Source organism: Vespa crabro, chromosome 7, assembly GCF_910589235.1.
Source record: "Vespa crabro chromosome 7, iyVesCrab1.2, whole genome shotgun sequence".
Lineage (NCBI taxonomy): Eukaryota > Metazoa > Arthropoda > Insecta > Hymenoptera > Vespidae > Vespa > Vespa crabro.
Window position 1 is genome coordinate 9,091,863 of NC_060961.1, and position 25,803 is coordinate 9,117,665.

Below are 25,803 nucleotides of genomic sequence, written 5' to 3' on the forward strand. Positions count from 1 at the left end.
TCTTGTCCTTATAATTAATGAGTTAAATAAAAACAAAAGACTTGTTTAATTAAAAAAATGGGATTTTATTTAATTATTTCATTAAAATTGTTGTATCTACATTATTAAATATTCATAATAACTTATCAGTTATAATAAAAAAACTCAAATTAGAGAAAATCTTAAATTAGACAAATTGATGCGTAAGGTAATATATAATAATATTAATTAAGGTGGTCAACTAATTAATTTCCCGTCTAAAATAGGACACTAATTGAATTATCATACAACTCGATCAAGATCCTTTCACCGTTGGATATCATCGAAACGAAATTTCGTCATAATGATAATTTCATTACTTTGACATTTTTTTCCATAATTTATTATAAAAATTAACAAATTAATAAGTGTCTATTTAATTATTCAAATATGACATTAAGATGATGCAAAGATAATTTAAAAATTTAACAATTTACCAAGAAAAAAAATAGATCTTAAAGATTGCATAATTTTACTAGGAGAAAATAAGTATAATTTAAAAATTGCATAATTCTTCAAGAAAATAAATCATTGGAAAAATTGCTTAATTTATGTAGGAAAATATAATTTAAACATTATATAATTTTTTTAAAAAGAAAATTGACCCTTAAAAGTGCATAATTTTTCGAACAAAGAATTTTATTTAGAAATCCTATAATTTTTGAAGAAAAGATTAGATCCTAAAAATTGCAATAATTTTTCGAGAAGAAAATATAATCTAATCATTACATAATTTTCAAAGAGTATAAAGCATTAAAAAAAAATTGCCTAAATTTTACAAAAAGGAAAGTATATAATCTAAAAATTACATAAGTTTTCAAGGCGAAAATCTAATTTAAAACTCGTGCAGTTTCAAGATCAAATTGTATAATTTTTCGAAAAGAAAACCTAATCTAAAAATCACATAATTTTTCAAGATAAGAATAGATCTTAAAACTTGCACATCGAGAAGAAAACATAATCAAAGACTAACATAATTTTTGAAAAAAGGAAAACAAAAAAAGAAAGAATAGATTATAAAATGAGTAAAATATTTCGGAAAAAAAATATAATCTAAAATTGACATAATTTTTTTCAAGAGAATAAAACGACGATATTGTTAGTAATTTTTCAGGATAAATTATCTTCATTTTTTTATTCTCCTTTCAATATTTTTTCTTATTTGTAAGTACTTTTAACATTTCTTTCGAAAGAAATGTCATGATAGTCTGTCTGAAAACCCACTCGAAGGTTACGAGTAGCGAGGTCAACGTCTTTTGCCGAGAGAGAAAAGAAAAAGAAAAAAAAAGAAAAACGAGAGAGAGAGAGAGAGAGAGAGAGAGAGAGTAATCTCCGTTAATGTCGTAAAATATGCATATCACGAGTGCCATCCTGAATACTTGCTGGTTGGCTTTTAGAACAGATAGTAGTCAAAATATTCTCATCGTGCATTTCTCCGTTAACTCAATGTGACTTCATCCGCTTTAAAAAGTTAAAGACAAACTTTGAAAGTGATCTTCAAACTTATTCTATTCTAAAATTTTAATTACACGTAGGTAAGTAATTATTACCATATACACAGGATGGAAGCCAGAAGTTCCTAGATGATTTTCAAAATCAATTACTTTTCTTTTCCTTTTTTTTTTTTCGAAACTTTTTAGGCTTCCTATTAGATTTACAATCCGATAAAAAAATTAGCCCATAAAGTCTCGAAAAGAATTAATTGATTTTTAAGATAATTTTAAAACTTTTCGGCTCCACCATATATAATACAGTTACATCATTTTTTTTTTTAGTATACATATTATTACAATAAATGCAACAGTCGAAAAAGATATCAATAACTTTCTTTTAAATAAACAAACAATAATAATAATAATAAATTATAAAATAACAAAAAAATAAATATTCTTGTTTTTAAATTTGATTAGTAAAGATTAAAAAAAAAAAAAAGAAAGTTAAAATATGGAAGATAATACTTGCATTTGGATTGTTTTTATAAGAGAAAAAAAGAAAATATAATAATATTATATTTTCTATAATAATAATAAGTTCATTGGCAGCCATTTCAATAAAAATTATCTATATTTTTTGCGACATAAAAATGAACAATAAATAACGAAGTTAACATTAGAACTGATCGTTATAACAGGAAAAAAAATAAATAAATAAAAATAAAAACTAAAAATGAAATAATAATAATATTACATAACTCTTGTTATAGCAACCATGAGAACATTTAAATTACTGTTATAAAGGACAAGATTCGCGTGCTAAACTCTAAGACTATCGCGTTACACACGCGTCAATAAGTTACTCATGCTTTCTCTCTACTTTTCAATTCTTCTTCTGCTTATTTTCCGAAAAAAAAAAAAGACAAAAAAGATTGACGTATTAAGAAACGAGACAATAGAAAATAAAATTAAAAAAAAAAAATTACAATAATTACCCTTAATTACCGACAGGTTAGGTCAAATAGTTACTTAAGGGCAAACAAAATTAATTTACAGGTTATGAATTATTTCTGGTTGGAAGGAAGATTAGAATGACCCCATTCTCATCGATTAAAAACAAGTATTCTTCTAGAATTAGAATACATACAGATATACATATGTAAAGAAAAAAAAAAAAAATACAAATCAGCATATTACATTAGCCGAGTCATTTAAATTTTAAGATACATAAAAATTTGTTGTCAAAGTAGTCAGGTAAACTTTAAAAATAAAAATTATTTAAAAAATACACGCACATACGCGCACGCTCATACATATACAGGATTCAAAAGTTCTTAGATAGGTTAAATAATTTTAAAAATAAATTATTCTTTTTCGAGACTTTTTAGACTTTGTAATTAGGCTCGTAGTTCTACAAACATGGTTTGTAGTTTTGCAATCTGAAAAAAATAAAAAAAGAAAGAAAATGAACCTATAATATCTCGAAAAAAAAATATTGATTTTTAAAATCGCTTAACAACTTTTAGCCCATCCTGTGTGATTTCGAAGGTACATGGTTATTAAGTTAACATTTATTACAACATATAATTATTATAACCAATACAAACACTATGCGCGCGCCCACACACATACACACACACGCACGATTAAACAAATATTAAACATCTTTTCAATACGATTGAATTACGAATGAAAGAGATAGATACTCAACAATCCCAAAAGTCTCTCTCTTTCACAGATACACATACACTTTCACTATCACAATCTCGTGCGTGGATTAAGCACAACACGTGGGCAAGAATGCAACGCAAAGTGAAAGCAAAAGTTTCATACTCGTAAAAGAGAGGAAAGGAGTAAGAAGAGGGATAGGGGGTAGGATTGGGGAAGGTAGGCGAAGGAGGATGCGCTCCTGGCAAGGTCGAGCAATGCCAGGTTCAAGGTCATCTCTAACGTGTCCATTTCTTGCACTCTCCAAAATATTTCTAATCTCTAACGTAAATGTATATATAAATACTTTTAATGTTTTTATAAAGATTTTGCAAAAATCTACCTTTTTTAAAATTCCTATATAAGTCTATTAACAGAGAAAAAAATAAATAAAAAAGATTAAAATAGGATTAATTATTATTAAAAAATTTATATAAATTAATTAAGATTTAATTTGATTCAATAATAAATTAAATAAATTAATAAAAGTTTCAAGTGTGTTTGAATATATATATATATATATATATATATATATATATATATATATATTCATCTCTATATATATATATATATATATTCATCTATATATATATATATATATATATATATATATATATATATATAGAGAGAGAGAGAGAGAGAAAGAGATAGAGAACCCATGTTTTTAAAGACTGATCTCTCAGTATAATACATTAATCCAGCACGATGTGTGCTTTATAGTGATGACTGAATAAGGCTTTCTTGTCTCGAATCCTCTGAGAGTTCATTGCGAAGACTTTAATTGTAGAACAGTGACATAAGAAAAAAGAAATTCTTTCGATTTGAAGTATTCAACCCATTATCCTTGACACGAAGAAAAACTATTAGTATTACTTTTTTCGGATCGGCATGATCAAAATGATCAGATCTGAAGACATTTTCTCCAAATCTGAATTACATCGAATTCAATTCAATGCAATTGCAACACACAGAATTAATTGATTAATTAATTAATTGTTTGTTTCTGGTACTAATTTTTATTTAATAGGATTAAAAATAGAATTAAGTATATAAAAAACGATTAGAAAAATGAATTTTTTAAAACAATTCTCTAAAATTTTGTTTAGTGTTGTAACATTACAATGTTGTAAACAATTTGTTGTATCGACCAAATTCAATTAAAACCCATTGAAAATTATCAAAAATTTTAATTAATAATTTTATGTAAATTTTATTTTGCAATTGTTAAATTTAAAAATTCTCACTGGAATTAAAAATATTGTATGTGTGTATCTTTGTCGATAGAAAATTAGAAAGAATTTAAAATAACGGACAACTTTAAATAAATTTTATCAAAAACATATATACATACATACATACATACATACATACATACATACATACATACATACATACATACATACATACATACATACATACATACATACATACATACATACATACATACATACATACATACATACATACATACATACATACATACATACATACATACATACATACATACATACATACATACATACATACATACATACATACATACATACATACATACATACATACATACATACATACATACATACATACATACATACATACATACATACATACATACATACATACATACATACATACATACATACATACATACATACATACATACATACATACATACATACATACATACATACATACATACATACATACATACATACATACATACATACATACATACATACATACATACATACATACATACATACATACATACATACATACATACATACATACATACATACATACATACATACATACATACATACATACATACATACATACATACATACATACATACATACATACATACATACATACATACATACATACATACATACATACATACATACATACATACATACATACATACATACATACACACGCGCGCGCGCGCGCGCGCGTGCGGAATCATGGTCCTTTACTTTTATGCACGTTTATCACACTCTTGGATATCTAACAGGACTTCTAAGGTAAACATTTGACTTATATGATTAGCAGGTGGACAACTTCTATGGCAAAAGAAAACTTTATATAAGTTTAAAGAGATGAAAACGTTGCTTTGTTGTTGATACACATGATTTCTCAATCTTTCAATTCATTCGTCTCTCTTTTTTTTCAAGTAAATAACGATAAATTGATAAGTAACGATAAAAAATTTATGAAAAAAAAGGGGATTAAAAATTAAATTATATCAAAATACAAAATACAAAAGTTATTATACGATTTTAAAAATCAATTACTCCTTTCCGATACGTCTTATGTTAATTATATTTACAGATTATAAAACTACAAATCCAGCTTGGAAAATTATTTTGCTTAACCATGAGTCTAAAAGATCTTTAAAGAAGAGGGTAATTAATTGTTAATGTAAACAAAGAACTTTTGATTAAGAACCTTTGACCATCATGTAGTAAAAAAGAAGCAAAAAAAGATAAATAAAAAATTAAAATACACAAAATTAAAATCGGAAATCGGTACTCAAAATTCTAAAAAGAAAATTACGTCCAATTATTGACGTAATTAAAGACAAATTACGATGAAGAGATAAACGGAAAAAAAGAAAAAGAAAAAAGAAAAAGAAAAAAAAACAAGAAAAAATGCAATTTGTTATCACATTCCAAAAACGACAGTTCCAAAAACAAAAATGATAAGATAAAATAAAAAGCATAGGCGTAGCGACAGGTGTATTTCATAAGTCTATACATACGTATTTGCATACATATATACGTATTTACATACATATGTACGTATATACAGAGTGGACCAAAAGTTCCTAGGTGATCTTAAAAGTCAATTACTCTTTTTCGATACTTGTTAGACACATAATTCGACTCTTTTGTAATTTACAATCTGAAGAAAAAATAAAACAAACAAAAATATTTAACCTAAAATAATATCGAAACGGAATAAACGAATTTTTTAAATCACTTAAGTATTTTCAGCACGTTTAAGGACTTTTGGTAAATCCTGTAGATACATATACAGGTAACAAGTGTTGAAATGACAGATTAGCAATGGCAATAAAAGATATTATCATGTGAACGTACGAAGATCGAATGGCTATCTATTGAATAATGCAAGCATGCACGATCGAACGAACGAACGAACGAACGAACGAACGAACGAACGAACGAACGAACGAACGAACGAACGAACATATTTCTCACTTTGAGAGGAAAGATAGGCAACGATCCGCAAGCTTTTCGCATTTCACAACGTATTTAATGAAATCAGTCTGTCGGTGACACGAATCGCGATGTCTTTTGAAACGAATGATTGTGAAATAATGTAGTAAAAGAAAAAAGAGAAAGAATTTATTACTATAGATTTTTTTTAAGAAATTATTACTTCAAAAAGATAAAAAGGAAAAAAAATTATACATGATAATCTTGAAATAAGTATTTAAAAAAAAAATAAATAAATAGAAGAGATAAAAAAGATTAAAATATGATGGAGTATTACTGTACGATTATAGCAGTAACATGAATAATAAAATATTAAAATAAAAGATATTACACATATATTAGTTGCAATTACGTAAATAATTTTTACTTACGTATATATGTATGTATGTATGAAATAGGTGATTCCATAGATAAAAATTATTATATACGAAAGATAGTGACTATATATAAAAATAATTATATTAAAAAAATAACTAAATATAATATATATGTATATATTCAGTTTTCTTCTTATACAATTTTTTTATTACAGGAAGAGAAATAAAACATATTTCATATATATATATATATATATATATATATATATATATATATATATATATATATATATATTATTGTTTTTAATAATTATATGTTGATATAATTATTTATATATTTATAAATTTATATATTATATATATTTATATATTCATAAATAAAATCAACAAAAAATTTATTAAAATAAATTATATCAACAAAAGAATTATATATCAAAATAATTATACATAAAAATAAATAAAAGCATGCCAAACGAAATGAGGAATATTTCTCGTTCGTTCTGTTTTTACCTACCCAACTTTTAAACTGTACAATCTAGAATTTGTTAAAATCCTTTTTCGATGTTGAAGGAGTCTAATTTAAAATCCAACAATAGGGAATAGTTCAACACAAGAACCTTGAAGAAATTTACATTTCTATTCAAAAAAATAAACGAATCCTTTTTCTCTCGTACATCGTTGCTCTAGCTGTTCTAAATATACACATCTATAACTAACGAGTTTCAGAATATATACTTCTTTTTTTTCTTTCCTCATGGCCTTCCAAAAATACATGCCTTATAAACATTACTACTATCAACTTCGTATTTTTCGAGAGTTCTAGAGAAAAAATCGGACCAGCTAGGAAAATACCGTGCTAACGAGCATTGAACGTAAATACGAATCGCCACGAAATACGAATCGGTAAAAAGATTTCCAAAAAAATTTCTCTCGCTTTAAGTTAATTCAAATAAAAAACAAATTTTACGTAACTTACCAATCGTTTACCAACGATTCGTTTAATAAAAAAGAAAAGAAAGGAAATCAACGAATCTGCTTTCATTTCGTTTTTACGATATTTCATTATACGATTCTTCACTATAAATTAAAATGCAGAATGTTGTTCTAAAAAGAAAAAGTGTGAGAGAGAGAGAGAGAGAGAGAGAGAGAGAAATAAACAGAACCAATGAATTTCCTTCCACTTCTATTGTACTACAATTACTACACTACTTTTTTTTCTTCCTTTTTCTCCCTAAATTTACCCAAATTTACGGCCAAATTAAAGAGCAAGATCGTAAAATAAATAATATTCAAATAAAAAATTCAAGATTCGTACTCATTCGAACTCGCTTAATGCGCGAGTTATCGTATGTATGAGATCATATATAATTTTTGCTGCGACGTGTGGTATAGGTATACCACCTCCTCTTCACGCTAATCTCAAGAGACCTAGATCAAGTAACCGACGACTTCGCGATCACTGCATTCCATCGACTTAAAAGTACTCCGCGATTTCCAAGGCCTACGAGTCGACAACGAGGACGACGGAAGGAGGAATAAAAGAAAGCAAAAGAAGGAGGAAGGTGGAAGAAGGAGGAGGAAAGTGGAAGGAGGAGGTGAACGAAAGAGGAGGAGGATTGGAGAGAGGAGATGAAATTCAAAAAAGGGAAACTCTTTAGCCAGAGAAACTCGAGGAATGTCTAACACTGTTGCAATTTTCTTAAGCAATCTACTCTCTCTCTCTCTCTCTCTCTCTCTCTCTCTCTCTCTCTCTCTCTCTCTCTCTCTCTCTCTCTCTCTCCCTCTCTCTCTCTCTCTCTCTAATGAGAGAAAACCAAAAAGAATTTAAAGACTTTGATAACGATATCAACTCTTACCGTTTAAAAATATTTTCAGAAGGTTTTCATCTCCCCTACCAATACTTAGGGGATTAGTCCGTAATGTGTGCATTTATGACAAGGACAAATGTTCCTTTCAAAAATAAAATTAATCTATCTCGACGTTTTTTGGAAAAAATAATTAAAAAATCACTAAATTTCATAATAACTCTGATTGATACTTTTCTTTAGGACATTCTGTATTAATATTAATATATCATATATATTATATATATGCATGTACACACGCATACACACGAACGCGCTCTCGCGCGCGCGCATGTTACAATATTTTGATAAACCTAAATTACTTCGAACTTCTTTTATAATACATAAACTGGTTATTCGTGATCATAAAAGATGTAACTTAATCTTTCTCTTTTTCTTTTTTATTGTATTATCGATTCGGAGGATTCTGTTGAATCCTATAATTTTTTTTATTATCGCCGAAAATGTTAGCTATTTATGAGATAAGATTAGGAATGAATGGGGAAAAAATTAAATTGAATCATTGAATGCGTAAAATTATTAGCGTAGCAATTTTTTTTTCTTAACTGTGTACTTTCAAGGACATCGACGAATAATTATAGTGAAATAAAAAGAAATATATTTAGAAATACATAAATATATATAATACTTGTGTTCACCTTCACATGTTTATCTCGAAACTAAAAAATACAAAAATAAATAAATCAAAAATAATAAAGTAAAGAATAACTTATAATCGAATTATTTTATATTCCATATTTGTAAGAAGAAAAGAAGAAAAAGAACAATATAATGTAATATCATATATTAAATTTGTAATAATTAAAAATATTTAATTATAAAATATTTTTGAGTAAGAATAAAAAATCTTAAAACAAATAAATCAATTATAAAACTAATATATTACTGTAAATTTATAATAAATTTATATAATAAATTTATATAATAAATTTATTATAAATTTAAAATAATAAAATTAAATAATAAATTTTCAAATAGAGAAATAAATAAATAATTAATATCTGAAAAATAAATTTCTCAACAAAATTTTCATATAGAAGAAAATATATTTTTTCTAACTAATTCTAATTGAATTTAATAACACGTTGTATATACGTTAAACGTAAAATAAATGAGTGAGTGCGTGCGTGTATATACACACGCACATATCTATAAAAAAAAGATTATTCTGTCCGCATTTTGTCAAAAAGTGAGAAGCAAATTTAACGGTACGTTTTTTCGTTCCATTTAGTAAGAATGTTTACCGCCAGGTTAGGCGGCAAACTGGAACGCATGAGGAAGCAGCGAATCAATAAGAAAAGCGCGCGCGCGTGTGTATGTATGTATGTATATACGCACGACGCATGCATGCATGTATGTATGTATGTATGTTTGTATTGGGTTGGCAACTAAGTGATTGCGGATTTAACAAAAGAAAATCCATCTATCGACAAAATCCACAATCACTTAGTTGCCAACCCTATATATATATATATATATATATATATATATATATATGTGTGTGTGTGTGTGTGTGTGTGTGTGTGTGTGTGTGTGTGTGTGCGTGCGTGCGTGTGTGTACGTATTTTTCTCTCCGTGTCAGGCGTTTACCAATCTCCTAAAACGGTACTTTAAAATCTACCAAATGGTTACAATTTTGACGTACAAATTTTCTCGCACACAGACATACATCTACATACACACGCACAGACAGACGCACATAAGTAGAGAAGCACTTTTCTACTATCCTTTATATTTTTCAAATTAAACTATACATTTCGAAAAAATTCTCTGATCTCGTTTGCTTTTTCTTTTTTTTTTGTTTTTGTTTTTGTTTTTGATACCGTGTTTTGTATATATGAAAAATTAAATTTTAAAACTGATTTCGCATATTTGTTTGAAAACTTTTCATGATTACAATTTCAACGCGAAAAATTTTTCACAATATCTACCTCCCCATATACATTTCTCTCTCTCTCTCTCTCTCTCTCTCTCTCTCTCTCTCTCTCTCTCTTTCTCTCTCTCTCTCGCTCTCTCTCTTTCTCTCTCTCTCTCTTCGTCTCTCTCTCTCTCTCTCTCTCTCTCTCTCTCTCTCTCTCTCTCTCTCTCTCTCTCTCTCTCTCTCTCTCTCTCTCTCTCTCTTCAAATAAAAATATTAATTTCGCTTTCTTGTTTTCTTTTTTTATTTTTATTTATTTCATATTATGTATATAGTGAGATGATAATTTGCATATTTGTTTGAAAAGTTTGTTCATATGGTTGTTACCTTTATTTTAATTCGATATAAGAAAATCATATATATTCGATATATTTCAAATAATTTCAATGACATAAATATTTCTGAAAATAATATCGGTGACTTTTATAGTTTGGAAAATATCTTCGAATAAAAATTGTTTCTTTTCTATTATATTTGGACCATCAAATATACCTTCTATATTATATTTATTCTTAACATTTTAGCAAAGTATAATAATAATATAATATATGCTATTAAACATACAAAATAGACATAAGTAGAAAACCACATTTGTAGACATTAGCATACATCAGTCTAACATTTTGATCTAGTATATAAATGTTCTGATAACGAACATTTTTCAGATAACATGTTCCTCTTCTTTTTTTAACAGATTTTAAGACCTAAAAAAAGTTTTGTTCTTTCCTTTACATTTTCGCGCGATGAGGAGATTAAAAAAAAAATTCGTAATATATTTCTTCGAGTAAGAGTTTATATTAGAGAAAAGAAACTCATACAACTAGTACTATTCAACGTAAAAGTGCGATATCAAGCGAGGTCGCATAGTAACCTATATTTCATGCAAATTAAGAAACCGGTGAGCAAGTGTAAACACGCGCCTAGGCATAGTTACTTTTATGTAAGCCTATGTATGTATATATGTGGTTGAAATTTGCGTGGTAAAAGACTACATCATTTTCTATTAATCACGTATTTTACGTTATCAAATGATCTTGACGATTTTCTATACAATAAATAATATATATGTGTGTGTGTGTGTGTGTTGTTAATAAATATGTTGTAATATAAAGTATAATATTACACATAGATAGTATTGCAATAATACACAAAATATACTAATATTTTCTAATTTATATTATATTACATAGGAATAAAATATTAAATAAAAAAAAAATTAAATTTCATAATTTAAATATAAATAAATAAAAAAATAGGAATAAAATGAAACTAACACCAAAAGAGGAAATAAATAGACTAACACATTGAATAACGACCAATCAGGAATTTGATACAAGGCAATGTAAACCATGACATTGTAATTATATCATTCTTGAACCCGCGCGCACGCGCGTGTGTAGGGGGGATATGATGTAACTTGTCTATAGTATCAAGGTCAGTAATGATACCATATACTTAATGTCATTACATACCATAATGTTATTAGAAAAATATAATAAAATCTGTTTGAAAAGTATAATACAACATAGTTAAAAGCCGACAAAAGATTATGTGTCTTTTATAAATCTATGGAATATATATTATTTTATCTCTATATTATTTTCTCATTTAATTTTTATTTCTATTGTCTTCATCTTACTTATGAAATTGAAACGAACTTATTAGAAACATTCGATTCATTTTTCTATAAAATTACGATACTGTGATTTATTCTTGGAAAAAGAAAAAAGAATAATAATAATTCTTATTCACATACGTTAACATGAGACATGTATATATATATATATATATATATATATATATATATATATACTCTATATGCTATCATCTTCAATATTCGTATAAAATATGCATCTCTCCTTTTTTCCTATTTAAATATAATGATAAAGAGAACAAAGTAAATGAAAAATAAATAAATTAAAAAAAAAAAAAAAGAAAGAAGGGAAAAGAGAGATGTAGGTAGCAAGCACATAGGGAACGCCTAGACGAGAGGACAAAGTCAGGAGGAAAACACGCGTGCTTGCGTGTCAATGGGCGTGTGAGTTCTCCCTCTGTCTTTCTCTTTCTCTCATATTTGCGTGCACGCGGTGAGCCCTTGCCCCTACCCCTTTAGAATATGCGCGCGCTCACCCCGAAACTCCTACATTAATGTTTTCAGTCACAAGCTGGAAAGTTTTGTGATGGCAACCTCGAGCTAACAGTTACCCTGGAAACGCTTTGTTGTGCCACGAGGGACGAAGAGGAAATAAAGAAAGAAAGAGAGAGAGAACCATCCCCATCCATAAAACCCACCCCCAACTTACGAGAAACTCTGTCCCACGACGACTCACATCAGACTATCCTCTAATACGACTTAACTTGACCTAGCCCAAAACTTATCTCACACAAAACACTGTATAATATATGGATATATATTTAGGTAACGTATCTTTCTTTCTTTCTTTCTTTCTTTCTTTCTTTCTTTCTTTCTTTCTTTCTTTCTTTCTTTCTCTCTTTCTTTCTCTCTCTCTCTCTTTCTGTGTGTGTGTATGTGTATGTGTTGGTTGAATATGTGCGTTTACTATTGAATTAGCTAATAAGTAATAGTGAAATTTACAGTATTTTAAATCTACATGAACAACATTGTATTAGGTAATGTATACTAAAAATGATGATATTACTTTTTGGTCAATTAAATGCTATACTATACTGTATTATAGTACAGTTGAAATTTAGTATATAGAATGTAGAAATTATATATATATATATATATATATATATATATATATAATAATATAAAGTAATACATACATATATATAATAGCTATATTTAGGATTTTTTATTAAAAATTTTGACATGATACTTATTGGTCAATCCGATACTATACTATATTATAATAACGTCGAAATATCTGCACAATTTTATATTTAAATTAATAACACTGTATTGAAAGATTTTTATAGAAAATTTCAACGTTTCTTCTTGATCAACATAATATTACATATTGTACTATAATAATATCAACAATTTTTTTAAATTTTATAATTAAATAAAAGACACTGTATTTTCAATATTTTTTACTACAAAGTCCGACATTATTATAATATAGTGTAGTTTTGGATTTCTTAATAAATAAAATTAACATTTTACAAAAATATTAAGACTGCTACTATTTACTATAAATTCCGATATTACTATAGCATATTATAATATTAGATCGGCTAAAATATAATCTAAATTTGTAACAAAAAGAAATATTAAACTCAATGTTGCTTGTTTACATAATAAAATACTGAAAATACATATTACTTATTAGGTACATTTATCTCGAAACATATTTATGTATGTAAATGTTATTCTATATATAAATAGATGTGTGTATATGTATGTGTGCGTAAGCGCGCGCATGTGCGTATGTATAAAGTCCATTAAATCTAATGAACGTTAGAAAACAGGTTAGAGATACAGTACTACGCATATATAATACATAGACATATGTAAGAACGAGACAAGAAATAGGAATAAAGAGACTAACGCCTATTCTTGTTCTACATTCCAAGCAATTATCTAGACTGTGACTGAATGTTACGTAAAAACGTCGAAGAAATTCAAGAGAGAACAAAAGACGACATAGAAAACGATTCATAAATACGAGAACTATTGTTATCGTTGATCGAACGTCTATAACAACTTGAAAGACATAACCTCAAAATAAGTTTTCAAAAAATAAAATCGAAAATCCGGCTGAATATAAACGTCTGGTCTTTAACGATTTTATATAACTACTCTTTTCTCTTTATTCTATTTTTTATTTCTTTTTCCCACCATAAGCTATCGTCCATTGCGTCACATGACTAAATTTCTCTTAAAAATAAAAAAAAAAAGAAGAAAAGAAAAAAAATTGAGATGACTCGAAAATTGCAATGTGTATATATTATATATCGTATGCATATATAATGTAACGACCATTGCAACTTCCGTTCGTTTCAGTACAGTTCATGGAATAACATAAAATACCACAGAAAGTAGCAGACGCGTTCATTCGCGGACACGAATTTCCACAGTGAAAACTGATCACATAGAATCGTAACACAGTAATACTCGCGTTCCAAGGGTACATGTTTTGTATTCAAAATACTTGTTTACTCTCTGCCGATTTGTCTACGGGTTGGTCGGACACCCAATAACAGCACAACACCAACGACCGATAGAAAAGCTTTTCCAGCGAATAAATAAATAGGAAAGAAACATTAGATAGATTCCAAAACAAACTTCTCTTTCCTTAATTTCTTAAATACGATTTCTTATTTCTCTTTTCTTAAATACGATTTACGAACAAATAAAAAAAAAGGAAATTTCGTTTTTATCATAATAGAAAAAAGAAGAAAGTGAAATGTCTACAAAAAATAATTAATAAAAACAAAATCTAATAAAATATTATTCAACGAAAAAAAAATCAATTAATATGAATTAATCAAAATGTTTTAATAAAGAACGATATAATATGGATTATTAGTAATCTCACCTACGGTCCTGAAAGAAAAAGAGAATCGAATATAAAAATACGAAAAAGAAAGTAACGAATATTTTTCAAGCAAATTCTTTAGATATCTATATCTTGTCGAGTTATTATTATCCGAATACCACCTACGAAGACACATGATCGTGTTCGAAAGCATTCCAGCATAATACCTTACACGTATAGATGTTGTCGATGGTAAGTGAAGAGGATGGCAAACGTTGATCGAACCCACGCCATTACTTATATTTAAACGTATTTACATGTATGTATAGTAATAAATTTGTACTCCATAAAATAAATTAATTAAATTTTGAATGAAAATAAATAAACTAAAAGAAGAGAAAAACGAAAATAGAGAAGAAAAAAGAAAAACCTGAACTCAAAAAATTTATCGAAATTATTTCGAATTCGTTTAAAATGATTTCTTACGAATGAGTGTTTATTGGCAAGTCACGTGACTTGTTACCAAAGAAGCTTCATGTATACAGCCGAGAGCTAACCTATGCGAGAGTATAAACGTAAGAAATGCTATAGCGCAGATGGTTGCATGCATTCGCAAAGAGAGTCTCTCTTTCGAGGTCATCGAGATTCTCCGACGTAAGTTTCATTGGATACGCTTGAGTTTCTTAAGACTAACCAGTCTAAGAGAGAGGAATAAAAAATAACGATACATTAATTATTTTAATAAAATCTTCAATTATAAAAGAACATATTTTCTGAAAAATATAACAGACACACATACACAATGTTAATATCAGCATATTATTATATCAATACATTAGTATACCAACATATTGATATATACACAATATATAATATATTGTTGCTATATGTGCAATGTTGATGTCAATCATATTGTATGTCAACATATTATATATATATATATATATATATATATATATATATATATATATATAATTATGTATAAATTGATGTATGTACACACACACACACACACGCGCGCGCGTAATGTTACTATGAGATACGTATAATATATATACATATATAATGATATATCGAACAAAACAAACATTTATTATTCTTACAAAATAATCTAAATTCTCTTCTTCCTTGTTACTATGCGTGCGTGTTCTATGAACATCTAACCTTAAATCTCATTTCATCAAAATTTGTCTATAACAAATCACCAAATACGAAAAAAAGAAAAAAAAAATCTTAGAAATAAAAAATCTAATAGTACATATAGAAAACAAATTGGATAAAACTAAAAAGAAAACATCATATTACGTTCATTGCGATTGAAACGTTACAATCGAGAATGAGCAGATAATAAAATTGTGATCCATCATGTTATCTTTTGTGATAACGCGGCGGGCATACGCAAGGAGGAGGAACGAGAAATGACTACGACTCCAATGACAAGAGAAATCCTCGTGAAGTGGCGCTGATCTCACTGTCTTTTTCTAACGTGCGTAATTCTTCCCCCTATGCCCCACCCACCTTTTTTCTAATCCTTGTCCAATAAAATTAAAGCAAAAAAATTTATTTATTAATTAAGAAACTCAAAGCGAAACAATACCTATGAAAGTTAATCATCATGACGACGACGACAACGACGAGGTGGAAAGACTCCGCTATTGAGGAATTTTCCGAAAGACTTTATTATGTTCCGATAAACGTACGAAAAAATTCAAACGAATTCCGACGGAAGAAGCCGAAACGAACTACCGGAATTATCGACTTCGGCTGTCGACCTTCATCGTCGTTGTCGTTGTCGTTGTTATCGTATAACACGGTGCGACACCTCCTAGAAAAACAGAACGTACAAACTTATAACCTATAAATTTAAACTAGCTTATTTCTTTCTTTCTTTCTTTCTCTTCTCTCTCTCTCCCTCTCCCTCCGCCCTCTCTCTCTCTCTCTCTCTGTCTCTATCTGTATCTCTATTACTTTTATCTTAAATGAAATATCGTATTCGAAAAACAAGACAAAAAAAATAGAATTAAAAATAAAACAAAAAAGACAAAAAAAGACAATTGAAAAATTGTAACAAGTTTACGTATTCCATCCTACAACACTGCATGGAATTGAAGAAGAACGAAACGATCGTAAGGGCAGGAAAGGAGGTAAAGAGACGACGAACGGACGCGCGCGCGCGCGAGCGTGAGCGTGCCCGCCAGTGGCACAAAACTAACCCCCAAAAAGTTGAGTAACGTCGGCACGCCGTTACTCTATTTGCAACGTAAAAAAACGAACGTGCTATGTGTACGAAGTCGTTCACCGTTTTAATTATTAACCCGACGGAATATGTTGGAAATGATAAAAAAGAAAAAAATATAGAACGAAAGACAGAAGAAAAAAAAAGAAAAAAGACCAGAAACGGGCGAGCAGGACGCTTTTTCACTTAACACTTGAAAATTATTTAACGAATAATGTTCAATGTCAATCCTCCATAGCATAATGATTTTTGACTTACCCGTTATAGCGGCACAGCTAGAAAGCGCACAGAAGACTGCTAAAAACCAAATCAATTCTCCTTCACAACACGAAAACTTCGGTAGGCAATCACGGGGCACAATGGCGAGCCGCCTTGTGCGATGCACCGGACGGAGCTAATGCTACCGCCATCTGCCGGCCTATTAGCTGTACTCAACCGAATTATGCGATTTGAGGAAACGAACCAATCAATGTCGAGCTTGCCTTTACGCGGGAACTCATTTAGCGTGGATCATTCGCCATGTTGTCGCTGCTGCACCATCGCTGTCCAACCATGATCGCCATTTTCTTTTATCGTCTTTCTTTCACCTTTTAATATTGTTCATAGAAACGTTGATCGTTTTTCTTTCATCTTTTAATATTTTACATAGAAATTAACATCAAACATTATTAACTCGAATGAATCCAACGATATTTTTTTATATTAATTATTCGAAATATTATTTTGCTTCTTTTTTCTGTTTAATTAAATTTTATTTAAAAAAAAAAGAATTTCAAAAACAAGAAGTTCTTTTTTTGTTTTAAATTGTTCTTCTACAATGCAAGACGATAAAAACAAGATGAACATTACAAAAGACATGCAATCAAATGGAAAAAAATTACAAACCATTTTTAGTAAAAAATACGAAGAAATCGAAATGAAAATTTTGTATGTTAATCAATCGAGAGAAAGGACTTTGCTTGAAATAGAAGAAATGAAAATAAGAAATGAGATGCTCCAGGATCGATTAAGAAATATTCACGATAATTATTTGTCCTGCGTAATATTTAATAATCAACACATATACGAAGAAATTCGCGGGAAATTTGAAAAGTTAACGATCGAACAAGATAATTTAAAGGAAAGTTTGATCGAATGTAAACGGTCAAAGGAAGAAAATGACAAAAAGATTAAAGAATTATCTATAACAATAGAGATAGAAAAGGTAATTAATATACAATTCCCTTTTTTAAAATTAATTATAATCATGATAATCATTTTATGTTCTTGCGTAAATACACTTTATAAACGACGTGTTACAATTAATTTAATAATATTATATCGTAGAAAAGAAATGTAGCTTTACTTCGTAAATTAGAAAGAGCATCGAAAATGAAAAATATCTCGCAAGAGTTACGAGATAAAATTAACGTTATCCTAACCAACAAGTCTTCAAATAAGATCTAACAAAATTGACGAATTAAGTAACATGTCTTACATATGAGTATCTTACATACATGAATATAAAATCATTTTCTTTTACTATAGTATAAAAATGGCCAATTTACTATGACAACAAAAATGGTCGATTTAGTATGGCAATAAAAATGGTAAATTTAATGTAACATAAAAACTGACTATGACACATGGCTTATAAATCAGTATAACTATAAATAAATAAATAAAATATTTAAATAAAACTTCAAATATTTCCACCAATCATTTTTCAACATATTTCGGATTCTTCCGTTTATCATCATACTATAAACGGTTTTTTTTCTTGATCATTCCAGGAATAGAAACTCTACCTCTTTGTCTTCATTCCTTTCTCACAATTCAAGTGGAATCCTTTTATCTTGTATTCGTAAACAAAACACTGAGAGAATCTCAATCTTTTTCTAAAACTTGGAGTAAATGTTGCAACTGCTCAACTTGATCTTCCAAATGTTCTTGAATCATAGGACCACGGTGTAAAATCTTTGCTATTCTACTATTAATAGTATATACTTTAGCTCTATCATTAGTCAGTTTCTTCATTAACATAGCATTTTCATTCTCTATTTCAGTCAACCATTTCTCTAGTTTTTCACATTCTTCCTTAATCTTTTCTGAGTCTAAAGATCTCAAATGTACTTTAACATCTCCAGGTGGTCTCCTATATATATACATGTATACAATATAATATAATAAATATTACTACAGTAATAAACTATTTATAAAATAAACTGGAAATTTCTAATATACCAAACAGTTTCATTATTAACTGTATTCCCTGCTTCTTCTGACAATTTGGAAAGTTTTGTCAATCCAGCTTCCAACGAACCCTCTTGATATATTTCCTTCAATTGATCGTTCATTTTCTCCAACAATTCATCGATCATAGCTTTGTACAATTTACGCCCAAGCGAGGAAGATGGCTGTTTCTTAACGATAGTCAGTAATTCGAGAAATTCTTCCTTACTGAAACAATGAACAAAATTGTTTTGCACTCTTTGAATTCTTCCTATTTCATATAATTATATATAGAATAAAATAATCTTTATTCGTAAGTTATAAGTAATATTAAATAATAATATATACTCCTATCTCTCGTATATAAGTGTATATATTACATGTATAAAGAGAAGAAATACAGTATTAATATTAACAATATATGTAGACATAACCTTACCTAAGACTTTTAAATTTGTCTGCATTTTTTTCATACGTTACTTATATTAGATACATGTATATACGATCATATATTATATGTAAATGTGTAAACTTTACGCAACATACACTCGGGCATATAGACAATGTTTTCCAAATAGACCGTTATTCCAAATCAATTAAATTATTTTCTTATATATATTTAATTGATAAAGGATTTACATGAAGTCAGGTAACACTTTAAATAATTTAAATGGTAAAAGTGTTATCGGACTTTATGTGAATTCTGTAAAAATAGAAATGTATCCACATAAATCGTATCATAACGATCAAATTTTTTTTCTTTTTAATTTAACTCGAAACAAACTTTCTTAAATTACCTACATCTACTAGTGCTTTCAATTCCAAGAAGCAACACTGATATATATCGGATCCTTCTATCAGATTACGACAGCAGACAAACAATACTAATCCATTATGTAATCATTGGAATTTCTAAAAAGATTAAATCTGAGAATGATTTTATCATGAAATCAGCCTGTAAAATAAACTTATCTATGATATAAAAATATTCAATGATAATAAAAGTTGATACAAATGAAACTATTAATTAAGTCAAAAATGAAGATAATTATCGAGTCTTTTTAATTATCTAATTTCTAATCAAATTTTTAAGAATGATCTTATCATAAAAATGCGAATCTATAAAGTAAACTGTGTTAAGGATGTACTTATTGATAATAAATTGATATTAATGACGTTATTAATTACATCAAAAATGATAATAATTGTGATTGAATCTAATCTTCTAATTTTTAATATTATACTTTTTAAGAACAATTTTATTACGAAAGTTAATCGAAAATGTAAACTCATAATATATGGTAAAAACAGTCATTAATAATAAATCGATACATGTAAATGAGATTGTGAATTAAAATCATTTAATTGTAAGTCAATAAAATAAGGAAATAAAAATTAAGATAATTATTGAGTATAATTATCTAAAAAATAATACATATATACATATGCACATATAAATTTTTATATATATACATATATATAAAAATAAAATATATAAATATAATATACATAAAGAAATATATAAAACGTAAATAATATTAAAAATAACAAGTTCAATTTTACAAAATCTTACCAATTTTAATAAATAAAAGAAACAATTTCTCCAACGTCGTTATAGTATGCTCCGATCAGGCCGGGACTGGTGCAATTTGATATCAATGCTACATATTTGCATTAGTCCAGACCTAATCGAGCACACTTATTAATTTTTACCAACTTTCAATTTCAATAATGATGATGATGAAGATCCTTTTATCACAGTGTCTAGTACATGTACCATAACAAATGACTAGGAATTTAAGTTTATAACTTGAAAACATTGTATAAGAAAAAATAGAACAAGAAATTGTCTTCGTTCCACGATCTCGATCAATCGACAACCGGCACGATATTCACAATGCGAGGGTCGCTCCAACAACTGCGGCTTCCGTTGACGATATCTCTCTCTTTCTCTCTCATTCTCTCTCTCTCTTTCTCTTCTTTTCGTAGTAGTGTAGTAATACTACATATATACGCTTAGGGTCCTTTGTTTCCTCGAACGTTTCATGGAATTCCTCGAAGGTCAACCGGTATGCCAGTGTTGCTGAGTTTCTCGGAAGAGGAAATAGAAGGAGAACGATTAGTAAAGAAGTTTAAGAGAAGGAGATGAGAGAATAGAATCTCTTTAACGTTGTGATTCTTAGAATAAGAAATGTAGAGAAAGAGAGAGAGAGAGAAAGAGAGAGAGAGAGAAAGAAAGAAAAAGAAAGAGAGAGAGAGAGAGAGAGAACGCATAATCTTTCGATGGTGACCAAAGAACTCGATGGCACGTCAGAGAACGAAAGAACGAACGAACGACGAATTAACATGCGAGTCGTGAAGGCCAATGACATCGAGTGACACCATCGTCCCAGCGACCTCAACATTTTCTTCCCCTCCATCCGATATTCTCTTGCTTAAGATTCATATCGTTTGTAAGTAGGTAGATATAACGTACTTTCGGATAAGTATACGACATTGTGAAAGAGATTAATTATTTCGTCAGAATTTTTGTTTCACGTTAAAATAAATATAACGAGGATCTATACATTTCCTACATTTTGAATGATATGATTTTGTCAAATTTTTCTTTTGTTTTATTTTTTCTAAAAAAAATACACGAAAATTATACGATTATCACATTGTGAATTTCTTGTTTTATAAATACAACACTGTTACGATTCTCACGTTTTAAATGTATAAATATATTTTTAAGATTTTCACATTTTGAATTTCGCGCCTTATAAATTCAACATTTATACAATTCTTATATCATCAATTTCGCGTCTTACAAATTTATAATCTTATTTTTCTAATGGTCTACTTATCGTCGTCATTGTGAATATTTTTCGAAAATCGCGAAATATGTTTCTTTAATAACATTTTTTCGGATTATTCTCTTTAATTTCTTAGAAAATACTGTTTACAAATGATTCGATGAAACGACCAACGTATATACTCATGATCGAATAATGTCAATGCAAAACTGTGACCGCCTTTTTTCGATCCTTTCACTTGAAAATCCAACGCGGAAACATGGTTGTAATCGACCATCATTTTGCTGAGGTTATGATTCACTTGATACGTAATACTAAAGCAAGAGTTAATAAACTTTGTTGAAGTATCTTGCAAGTTGATTAATTTTATGTTGATTACAAGGAGAAAAAATTAATCACTATATTGTAATTAAATTTATATGAGTGAATGCATTACCATTAAAAAAAGATCAAAGAATAAAATACTTCAGATTATAAGAAAACCACGCATAGTATTCGATATGATATATTCCGATATAGATTACTTCTTCCTGGAAGCAATCATGAAGCAAGCAACTTCCGGTCATACTTCTATAGCTATAATTATAAGTCCTGAGAGAGAGAGAATATCTCTAAATCCTTTCAGAAATTATTTTCAATATCATTACTTAATATATGTAATATTTTCATAAATATTATCTACCTTTGAATACATAATAACTCAGATTATTTAATTAACATTACAATGAATACAAAGATAAAATTATGTACTTTTCTACGTACATAAGTTCTCTTTTTCTAGTAACTTTATACAATTTTCTACTTATATCTATCTCATAATAATCCACGTAATGTAAAACAAACTTTTATCTTCAACTAAAAACTATAGAAGTTATACAATAAAGAGGTCATGTAATAACACAGAGCATAGAATAATTGTTTGTCTTTATATAAGAATAGATTCAAATTTAAAATTCACTTCTATTCAACTATGCTGTCGTCACTGATGAATCATCTTTGTTATAACAACTGTGATTTGCATTCTAGATATATACTTGACAAAGCGAACATTTTCTTGTGAATTCATAAAGGCTATTATGGGTAACATTTCAATAGAAACAAAGCAGACATCGTGGTAATAATTAAATAAGTTAGTCAAGAGTAGTTCAAGTACTAATTTGTTTTACTATTTTCCTTGAAATAAAAAAAAGTATCAAAGTTTGAATAAAGTTTGTAAGAAACTTTTAAAAATTACATATATCTAACTTATAGACTTATATATTTATAACTCACCAAACAGATTCAGAGATGTTTTCAAAACTCTTTGTTATAGCAAGTCGAAAAAGAAGCGCATTGTTTGCCTGAAGCATTTCGTTTTTCTCACTCAAAACTTCTTCCTCTTGCGACATATTTAACTCTTTCTAATCTATAAAATTCCTTTCTCGATTTTCACTTCGCCGTACCAAATGAACGCTTAAAGGCTCTGTCTCTTAATGTCGAAGATTCAATGTTGTTTCCTGTTTCTCTCGAATATATGTGAATTCCTCGAAAACATGGAGATACGTCACAACGAGCCGCGATGAAACAAACCAGATCATCATCGATACCGTTGACTATTATACGAACGAAACTTTTTAAATATTGCAAGCGAAATAGTCAAGATGGCACTGCTGTCAAGAAGTGATCATTATGCGATCTATCTTATCGATCATAATGTTTCAAATGTTTCTTCATGAATGTAAGCTTGGTGGCGTTCTATATTTAAAAATGATTAGTATTTAAGATATATGTTTTATTGTATTTGGGAAATAAAGATAGTTTTTTAATGAAAATAAGAAAAATTGTAATACTTAAACATAAAATTTTTCATAAAAGTAAATAAATTTTCATGGAGATTAGAGTTACACAAATATAAGTAAGTAAATTTAGATTATAATATTATATAAATTTACAATTATACATAAAGGGTATGCCATGCAACTGGAACATGCTATATCTCTTAAATAATTGAAAATAGAAAAAAAAATGTTATATGAAAATTAAATGGTGAATAATATGGAAATAAATTTATGCATTTCTGTGCATCGGTGCATCAGAAAAATGTAACTGCACTTTTCTTATGCTCTACATAAAAGTATTAATATACTTATGCCCTAAACTTATACGTTAGGAAGTTATCGTAACTAATTTTTTCTGTATTATTTAGGTCTGTCGTCATGTGTTAATGAACGGTTAATACCACAAGTAATGAATACTTACTAATAAAAAACATAATTTTACATTCATATTAGTGATTAATATTAATGGCTGGTTCATGATTACCGAAAAAATTTAGAGAACTTTTAGCTATGATAATTTCCTAACGTATAAGTTTAGGGCATAAGTATGTTATTTTTATGTAGAGCATAAAAAACTGCATCAACTGCTTTAGTCAAAGATATAGGTTTCCATTAAAAAAAAGTGCAGTTACACTTTTCTGATGCACCAATGGATAAAAGTGCATAAAATTATTTGCATATTATGCATCGTATGATATCATTTAATTTTGATTTATAACATTTTTTCTATTTTTAACCGTTTAGGAGATACAGACTGTTTCAGTTACGTGAAACACCCTGTATATATATAATCGTATATAAAGCATATGTGTGTGTGTGTATATTTATTATCATATATTTTCATAGCAATGCTAATATTTATACTAACTAATATTAATTATTGTATTATACTAATATTATTTTAATAATATATTATTAAAATATATTACTATATATATATATATATATATATATATATATATATATATATATATATATATATATATATATATATAGAATGTAAACAGTATATAATTAAACATACAATTATTAAAAATTTGTTCTTTTAGTCTTTTTTATCTTTGTATACTCGATCTATCAATCATGTTACAATGGCTGAGATTCATAGAGAGCTATCGTGATCTACATTTTTCGTTTCACATTCTCAGTAAAATTTCTCGCTGGTAATGACGATTATGTATTCAACAGGTTACGTGTGCTTAGACAATCACGTTAGATCAAAGCCATTGATGCTATGCTACATCTGCATCCTCCGACGGAATGTCGAAGAAAGTGACTTCGTGAAAATTTAATGGTTGATGATCCCCGATCGATCTTTCACAAGACAAACTCGTTACTGAAAGTATCGTGAGTTACATTAGCGATCTTACATAATTGTACGTATCATTTTTACGAAAATTTATTTATCTTGAAATAAATAGTGTCAGTCGATCTTGTTATTTTATGATACATGTAATGCTAAACATATAACAAAAGTCGGACGAAACTTAAAAGAAAATAAAAAATAAAAAAAATAAAAGAAAAAAAACTGGATGGCATAAAAAAATTTTTAAGACAAATGATCCACATAAGCTTAGAAAAATACTGGACCAAAAGTTCCTAAGTAATTTTAAAAATCGATTACTATTTGTCGAGACTTTAGACTAATTTTTTTTCAAAGTGTAAAACTACAAGCTTAACTTTTATAACTATAAGTCTAACTGCCAAGTTAAAAGTCTCTTTTAGAGAAAAGTAATTAATCTTAAGAAAAAAAGTAATTGATCTTTAAAATCATCTAAAAACTTTTGCATCTTGTTATA

At 28.0% G+C, this 25,803-nt stretch overlaps 2 protein-coding genes across 3 annotated transcripts in view; both read right to left on the reverse strand.

Moving 5' to 3' along the window:
- Window positions 1-17,574, reverse strand: part of LOC124425670 (heterogeneous nuclear ribonucleoprotein K) — a 127,863-nt gene extending 110,289 nt beyond the window's left edge. The window contains exon 1 of one of the 2 annotated variants that reach the window (XM_046966323.1): window positions 17,440-17,574. The gene's annotated coding sequence lies outside the window, so the exon portion shown is untranslated. The remainder of the gene's footprint in view (window positions 1-17,439) is intronic. The other variant, XM_046966318.1, reaches the window with a different exon arrangement.
- A 1,293-nt stretch (window positions 17,575-18,867) lies between these two features.
- On the reverse strand, window positions 18,868-23,779 carry LOC124425570. Its single transcript, XM_046966084.1, has 3 exons — window positions 23,460-23,779; window positions 19,405-19,620; window positions 18,868-19,315 (listed from the first exon to the last, which is right to left on the reverse strand). The coding sequence occupies exons 1-3, from the start codon at window positions 23,573-23,575 to the stop codon at window positions 19,048-19,050; spliced, it is 600 nt and encodes a 199-aa protein (XP_046822040.1). The 5' UTR covers window positions 23,576-23,779; the 3' UTR covers window positions 18,868-19,047.
- Window positions 23,780-25,803: the final 2,024 nt, after the last annotated feature.